The following is an 8,634-nucleotide window of genomic DNA, read 5'->3' as shown; positions in this document are numbered from 1 at the left end:
AATAATTTTTTTTTTTTATTTTTTTTTTTTCCTGCCAATCTCCTGTTCCACACTCCCCATCCAGATGGTGGCGGTAATGCTCCTCTAAGCTGGTCTGTCAACCACCAATAAACACCAAAGAAGAAGTAGAAGAAGAAGTTCGACGTCACACGGGCCTACTGTGACGTCACATCCGCAGCAACCGTTTGCATTTCGCGCACGAACTGAAGTGTCGTCGTCGTCGCGCTCCACCAGGTAACTAACCCTTAATTTAACGGCGTTATGTATATAAATTAACACATTCTCACTGTAACACCACACGTCATTGACATTTATTATCATTTCACACATTTGTCAAGTATGTATCCATGTATAACGTCCACTAATAACGTCGCATGGCAACCGTCAGTTAGCTTAGCATGCTAACAGAGTATTGTCCAGATGTTTCCTTGACAACAGACAGAAGTGAACACCTAACTACATTTCTCTATTGACCTGCTGATTGTAGTAATGAGCTGCACAGGAAGCTAAATGTGAAACGTCGAACAGATAGACAGTTATAACTAGGTAGGTTAACGCAGCTAGTCTAACGTCAGCTAACAACCGGTGAAAGGAAGGTGTGCCCGGTTGTCAGCGAGGCTTTGATGCTTTGTGTGAGCGCTGCTCAGTCTGACAGCTCTCAGCATAACGTTTCACTCGATGACTTGACAGTAACGTTACATACGCACTTGGTTATTATGCACACACGTGGTGCTGATAGTTTAGTTGCTGCGTAGCTCATGTCAGGGCAGATGCCAACAATGCATCGGTTACAGATGCCAGTTTATTAGGTACACCTAGCTAACTCTAACGCAATCAATCCTACCATCATGGTTCTAATGTTAAGTGTTTGTTTTAGCTATTTTTAATATTTTGAGATAAGATAAGATATACTTTTATTGTCCCCGTGGGGAAATTTTTCCTGGACTCCTTCCAACTGGGTGAGCCTTTTTTTAATCATGTATCATTATATGCAACTAAAATAATACTTAATTCACAGTATGGCTCTCGATACTTTCTGTGATGTATTACTATTATGATATAATTTGAATCTCGATGAATTATTATGTCTGATGGAGCACTATCCAGATACATCATATGTACATACTTTTATGTTGATCAATAGAATGATCAAAAGGGGGAAATGTAATGGAAAATTACATTGTATGTATTGATGTCTCTTTATGCAACAGTGGAAAGTTACTGTCTGGGTGCTCTTCGTCTCATGTAGTGGGAAAGTACTGAGTGTTGACTTTTACTGGGACACTGTTTGGGTAAAACAACTCTTTATCTGTGCAAAACAACTCCTTTTCTCACAGTCCCTGTTGTAGATTTCTATATAGTCACATTGTAATAATCTCCGGCGGCGCACTCTTCTGCAGACTTTGTGCGACTCTGCATAACCAGTGCCTCTTCTTGCAAGAATAAAATACAACAAAGACATTTCATCTGTTTGGGATCTTGATTTCAACGTTCATTAGAATTCATCTTGGAATACTGAAAGAATTTCCATTACAAGTTACAAGCACTAAATGAAAACAACATCAACAACAATAATAGACACAAGACAGGGAAACAGTTCCACAGAAACAGATGTTTCAACACATACACAGTCCACATACATAATGGCACATACTATCACACACACCCCATGGCAGGTATTGCACCCAGGTAGTGCACTGCACCGTCTACCGTCTAGCCCATATTGCACAGACAATAGCCCAATAATACACAGATGCAACATATTGCACTTTCCCAATTTAACATATTGCACTGTACCAATTTAACATTTTGCACTGTCTAACCATATTGTACTGTCATTATGATAGCTTTATGTTTTGTCAACCCTGTTTGCAATCAACGAATGTAGACTCAATATTAGAAACATCCCTCAGTATAACACAATACAATTCAACATCATCACAAACTACAGCCTCCAAAATGACTATAATTTTAAATCATCACCTTTTAAAAATTTCAACCAAAGCTGAACATTATAACCTCCATGAAGGGAACATTCAATGCTGGGCTGTTGCATTAGACTACTTTAGTGTACAGTTTAAATTGCATAATTGTGCATTTTTATTGAGATTTTTCTTTTTTCTTTTTTTCAATAATTGTTATCATTGTGGCATATTCAGGCAGTTATAGAAAGGAAATATCTCAACCGGTGTCTTATTGTTAATTATTGTGTTATCTGGTGTCACATCTCAGATTATCTGTTTTTCTTTACCCACTCAGATTCAGAGAGTTTCACACCGAGCAGGCAACCATGGCTAACCAATCAATGGAAATCATAACAAAGGCCTTGGAGTATTCAGCCATGCTGGCGGAGGAGAAGGTGGATGCACAGTTGAGCAAACTGAATGAAATGGATGAAGATGATCTGGAAAGACTGAAGGAGAGACGACTAGAGGCGCTTAAAAAGGCCCAGAAACAGAAGCAGGTATGTGGGATGTTTTTTTTTTAACTGTTTTATACGCAGATTAAAGTATCTGGGCCATTTAGTGAGTAAGGGATAATGTACAGCGAGCCGGTCATTGTTGTGAAAGAATCCCCCCAGGGCGATGAGAGTCGGGGTGCAGCATCGCTAGCTGTACATTAACCTGCTTATTACACAGCTACTTACTTAAGAAATCAATAATTTGACACCAAACGGTCCGCCAGAGTCCGACACCATAGCAACGGTCTGCTATACATAGCAACGGTCTGCTATAAAGAAATTACAGACCGCAGAACGCGGTGATTGACCAGAATCAAGAATTGAACACAGCCGTGTAATAAATACACTTGTTACAGCTAGTGCAACATTTATATCACAACATCAGCAACCACTGCAAAAAAATGTTTAACATATCCATGACACTGTTTAAAAAGACTCTATGTAAGAATCAGAAATTGCTTGTTAACAGTGACACCTTTAAGTCAACAAAAGTCAGCGTCCTGTTGCTCGCGCTTGTGCTCGCTCTACATGGACATGAATGGGCATCGGTCAAAACAGTGAGGCGATACACGTCAGTTAAAACCACAATATCACTCTATATTTCAGCTGCTTGGCAGTAATGTTAGCTGACCAGACAAAGGTCTCTCCATGAATCAATGCTGATCCTAGTGTTGGCTTTTCGTGCTTCAGCCTCCCGACCGCAGCCAGAGGGAGCAGGAGAGACACTGGAGTTTTGGTCGGAGACAATAACGTTACTCGCTCCGGAGCCCCGTCACTTCACAAGACACGGGAAACCTCTGTTGGTCTGGAGGAGCTGCAGCATTTATTTCTGCACAAATGTCCACTGTACATTCACTAGATATTCTCAGAGCTAAACTAACTATTCTGCAGTGTGCGCGCATGCACGTGAGAGGTGGAGCGAGAGAGCGAGTGAGAACAAGCGCGGTGTGTGAGTGAAGGCAAGCAGGCAGAGTACAGCAGACTCCGGCCCTGGAGACCAAAGCTACGGTCTCCCATGTGTCTTCTGACCACGGTTCGAGAATCACGGAGTTAACACTGTTTTGCAAGACGGGCTTCACTAGATATAACTTTGCAGTTTTGTTGCTTCCGTGTAGTTTGTGTTGGAGTCTGAGTCTGAACAGCATAGCCACACGCGAGCGCGCATGGGACACCGACCTGCAATGATTTATTTGTGTAAGAAGTTACAAACAGTCCCTTTTAAATGGTATGCATCTCTCTCGAAGCCATATTATTAGATGGTGTTTTTTTAGCCTTATATTTTTCAATCAGATTTTTTTAGCGCTCTTTTAGAAATCATTAGACTAACAACAAATAAATGGTTTTTAATGAAAACCTGTTTTGTGATGGAAAGTTTTGGAAAAGTAATTTAATTTGACTTAAGGACCATGGTGGGAACCCTGGGGTGATTTATAGTCTTGCTCTGGAGTTTGCTTATACATCAAGAGTATAAGTGTGGATCTTTCATGGGAAAAATGGTTTTAACACACATCCCAAATCAGCCAGTAAAAGAGACTGCGTGTTTTCATGTTGCTTGAATGTAAAAGCCAGTTTTGAGATGCATTGTACTGCTTCTCACCCTAGTTCTCTGTTTTTAAGGAGTGGCTGTGTAAAGGCCATGGAGAGTACAAAGAAATCCCAAGTGAGAAAGACTTTTTCGGCGAAGTCAAAGAAAGCAAGAATGTTGTCTGCCACTTCTACAAAAATTCCACCTTCAGGTAAGTCAATAGCTAGTATTTATTTAGATCAATAAAGAGACAGTGCAACAGGTGTACATTTGAGAAATTTCCTCTAGTGTTAAATTTTTTTTTCGATTAATTAAGGGTGTTGTATGTTGTACAGATTGTAAAGCTCCTTGAGGCAAATTTGTGATTTGTGATATTGGACTATAGGGATGGGAAAAAAATCGATTCACCTATGTATCTCGTTTTTTTGCCCCACAATTTTGAAATCAATTTGTTTTAATGACAGAATCTATATATTTGCTTCATTTGAGTCTATGCGGAGGTAGAAGGAAGTTACCGCATTTATTGTTGTAGTCTGAGTAACGTGATGTCATATCCGTTCCGTACCCGTCAACCAAAACAAACCGCAGCCAGCCGAAACGAGAAGGTAGGAAACAGCAGAGGGTCCACGTGAATACAACCTTCACATTTTATGAATGCGTAAACATTTCACTTCCAGTAGTCAGCGCAGTACCTTACTAGCACTCAGCTTTTAGTTAATTGTGTTACTTTAGTATTGTTAACATGATCAGGTTTTCTTTGATGTTAGATAGTTGTTCCAATACCGGTATGTGAAATGCGTCCGATACGGCTCCAAATTCGGTATTGGGTTCGATCCGATACCATCATTTATTAACCCAGAAAAATTTGTTTAATCGGAAATCAATTCTTCTTCGCCGCTCCAAAACAGTAGCCTTCACTGTGCTGTCGCCCTGTATGTATCATGGCTGCCACTGGCAACTACTGTTTTAGAGCAGCGAAGAAGAACTGATTGCAGGTAGTTTGTCACGTGAAAATAGAAAACAGTGTGGTGCTAGTGAAGAGTGTAACGGTAGTCAGAGTGAGGAAAATGTCAGCCATTTGGAAATATTTCACAGTGGAAAATCCAGCAAGTAAAACGGCGATATGTTCAGTATGTAAGGCTTCCGTTTCAAGGGGTGGCAGTACCCTAGTAGGGTGTGTGAATAATGCACCCTGCAGGACAAATTAGCACACAGGCTGTCCACTGAGGAGACAGCTGAGAGAATACAGAATTTTTATTTATTCCTAGCTTCATTTATTTATGTTTTTTGTAAACAACAAACTGAATAATAAAAGAAAGTTGTATTGCATTCATTCTCTGTATGTATTTGTTCATGTTTTACAAAGGGTTTACCCTGAGCCAGGCCATACAGCAAACATAGTAATCAAATCACATCCATACATGGTCAGTAGTAAACAGCTGTTAAATGATGATAATAATAACAACTATATACTGTATGTTTTATCATGCTGGTATCGGATTGGTACTTGGTATCGGAATCAGTATCGGGAAGGAAAAAATGGTATCAGAATATCTCTAATGATAGATCTCCTCTTTGGTTTTTTTAATTTTAGCAAGTGGAGTACATTGTCATCAGGCTGCTCAACTTGTCATTCTGTCCTCTGTCCCCTACATATAGATGTAAGATCGTCGACAAACACTTGGCCATCTTGGCAAAGAAGCATGTTGAGACCAAATTCATCAAACTGGATGTGGATAAGGCCCCGTTTCTGACAGAGAGGCTGCGGATCAAGGTTATTCCTACGCTGGCTTTGCTATTAGACGGAAAAACAAAGGACTATGTGGTGGGATTCACTGACCTAGGAAACACAGACGAGTTTACCACAGAGATGCTTGAATGGAGACTCGGCTGTGCAGATGTTATTAACTACAGGTGAGACACACAGTAGACTCCCACCTTCACGTTTTAGGCATCATAGCTACAGAATAATAGTAATAATGAGCTGATGAAAACAATATGCAACCTGATTTTAACATCATCCATTTTTTTCCATGTTTTAGTGGTAACCTGATGGACCGTCCTACAGGGACACAGCGGTCGGGCACAAAGTTCACAAAGGTGGAGAAGAAAACCATCCGAGGGGGAGCCTTAGACTCAGATTCTGATTCTGGAGATGAATGAAAAGCACCGACAGTCGTCTGGTTTTCTCTCTCAGGGCTACCTCTTTAAAATCAAAAACAAAAGTTTAGCAGACAGCCCGCTTTATTTTTTCTTCTCCCCTTCTCTCAATGACTTACCCATTTTCTACAGATTTCCATATTTTAATTTACCATATCTCAAATCAAATTGTTTTCTAAAAGCATTTTTTGTTTCAGCCTTACTTAATGAATTGTCTGCCATGTTTTATGTTTGAATAACTAAAAAATGGCACACGTGCACTTCAAGAACAAGGAAACTTGTAGAGGATTGTGCAGGTTTGTCTCTTTATTGACTAAAACCTTGAAGCTTTGTCTTGAAGTACAGGTGTGCTCATTTAGGCAGTGCTGTTTATTTCATGTGTGTCCTTGTAACCGTCTGATTTTTAGAACAGAAATACATACATATAGAACATAATGCACGATTACCATCATCTTTTAGCATCAATACATTTTTACACGACATTACCTTGTAGCAAGAGTTTGACTTGACTCAATAAATAAAATTGACAAAATTCATTTATTTGTGATTCTGTGATTTTGTATAGGTACTTGTGAGAGAGGGCCTTTCTCAAACCGCCCCCTGCACCCTCTCCCTACCCACTTCCAGTCCCCTCGCGAGGAGGGTCCGCCATATTAAATGCCATCCCAAACCAATTAGCAGAGAGTGGAAGTGAGTTATATAACCCTCCAACAGCGAGCCTGCATCGATGCCGGCTTGCTTGCCACGTGCAACAGCGTTTAGTGTTCGTCATAGACCACGCTCTGTAGAAATGTAGTTCCGTGTGACTACCCGTACAAACGTAAACTACTCAAACTAAGATAGACATTTAATATTGTCGTACAGACGTTAACAACTTAAGGTTATATTGAATCTAAGATCAAATCTGCCCTTGTCTAGTCTAGAAAACGGTAAATGTGTTAATTTGATTAAGTGTTGTAAATGTATATTTACAAGGACTGTTGTAAAAACGCAGCAGCTCATAAACATCAGAGTTTAAAGTGAGTTGACGTTTACAAAAAAATAGAAATGCTACCGAAGAAGCATGGGAGTAAGTTTATTTTTTTAGTTTCTCTATATATTGTTTTTTTTTCTTAATATTTTAATCTTTGCACATCCCTTTCACTTGATACAAAACCATGGTTACGAAACGTTACGACAGTTTCCATCGGAGAGGGAAGTTCATCTCAAAGCTCGCTGCTGTATTTATACCCTACACCTTAAAGAAGGGCGCTTCATTCAGCTGAGTGTAACTACAGAGTTCACTCTGTCACAGAGTGGGAGGGTTTGGCTTGAAAAAGGCCCAGAGAGCTGGTAGTATGGGTGAAAACACTGAATCCTACAATTCCCATAATGCAACACAATCTTTCTTTGTTATACCCTTCTTCCCTGGAAAACTCAAGTGGGGGTGAAAAGAGATGTCACGCGTCATCTCACATTATATCTTTGGGGTGTAACACATGCGCAGTAAAATCTGGTCTGCACTTGACTAAAGTTGAGCCAATAGCAACGCACGACGGCAGCTCCAGTGACACTGCATGTGTTATACCCCATAGCTCAAGACTGACCGTCCCAGCCTCTTTCAATAAGCCTTGGGAAAAGTCTTGTGTAAAATCAGGGGAGTTCCCCTTTAATGTTGGTTTAGGTGTGTTCAATTGTTCTGGTTGATTAGAGCTCCGCTCAGATTAAGGTTAGCTGGGAATAACTGGGATTTACGTGTGGTCACCAAACTCAGCGTACCAGTAAGAAGAAGAAGAATAATAAAGGTGTAAATTGTTCCGTCTTCACAATTGCAAAGGGCAGTGAGGTATGTGTTGATTGAAAACAGCCTGTACACGCCACATTAAACTGTCCGAACTCCATACTAGACTTTAAAAAAAATTCTATAATGCAATACACAAAGGAAATTGAGGAGCTTCTCACAGCTGGAAATGATTGAATCTAATTGTGGGTGGTCATGAAACAACTCCAGAAACTCTTGACAAAGATTTTGCTCTATTTGTAGTTTCACCTGCAGTGTCATTCTATTGCAGTTAGATAACTTGATTGATTGCATCATTTCCAGTAGGGATAAAAACAAAGTTTGTCGATTTCTTATATACTTTTTGCAACAAAAAAAAACAGGTAACATTGGGGCAGCCTCATAACAAGAAGGTTCTAGGTCAGTCGGCCTTTCTGTGAACCTCCATGTGCATGATACAAACCCTCTAAACTTTAGAGTCTAGAGGATAAGCCAATATAGCTGAGGTGTAGATGGGTGTATACAATTAGTATTTTAGTATGGAATTATGACACAGCTACAGTCCTGTAAAGAGGTCTAATCATTAAAAGTCATTCATAAGTGAAAACACCTGTGTGAGTGGACCCTTGGTGCACAGCTGGAATAAGGTCTAACAATTGCCACTTGTTCTCTGACTCAACAGAAAAGGTCAGAGTACTTGTCTCCACAAAATACAAACGAAAAGGCAAC

General features: G+C 40.0%; 1 protein-coding gene across 2 annotated transcripts; it reads left to right on the top strand.

The window, feature by feature from the left end:
• The first annotated feature begins 80 nt into the window (after positions 1–80).
• txndc9 (thioredoxin domain containing 9) lies at positions 81–6,688 on the top strand. 2 transcript variants are annotated; one of them, XM_037790539.1, is made up of 5 exons: positions 81–234; positions 2,260–2,464; positions 4,079–4,197; positions 5,646–5,900; positions 6,029–6,688. In XM_037790539.1, the coding sequence occupies exons 2-5, from the start codon at positions 2,291–2,293 to the stop codon at positions 6,147–6,149; spliced, it is 669 nt and encodes a 222-aa protein (XP_037646467.1). In that variant the 5' UTR covers positions 81–234; positions 2,260–2,290; the 3' UTR covers positions 6,150–6,688. The 2 variants fall into 2 exon arrangements, with proteins under 2 accessions (XP_037646467.1, XP_037646468.1); XM_037790540.1 differs by lacking the exon at positions 81–234 and adding an exon at positions 504–546.
• Positions 6,689–8,634: the final 1,946 nt, after the last annotated feature.

The sequence above is a fragment of the Sebastes umbrosus genome, chromosome 13 (genome assembly GCF_015220745.1).
Source record: "Sebastes umbrosus isolate fSebUmb1 chromosome 13, fSebUmb1.pri, whole genome shotgun sequence".
Lineage (NCBI taxonomy): Eukaryota > Metazoa > Chordata > Actinopteri > Perciformes > Sebastidae > Sebastes > Sebastes umbrosus.
The sequence above is the reverse complement of the archived record's forward strand: the minus strand, read 5'-3'. Positions and strand labels throughout refer to the sequence as shown.

Coding starts and splice junctions, on each gene's coding strand:
- txndc9 (XM_037790539.1), top strand. CDS start 2,291: ATGGCTAACCAATCAATGGAAATCATAACAAAGGCCTTGGAGTATTCA. Junction 2,465..4,078: donor AGGCCCAGAAACAGAAGCAG/GTATGTGGGATG, acceptor TCTGTTTTTAAG/GAGTGGCTGTGTAAAGGCCA. Junction 5,901..6,028: donor GCAGATGTTATTAACTACAG/GTGAGACACACA, acceptor TCCATGTTTTAG/TGGTAACCTGATGGACCGTC.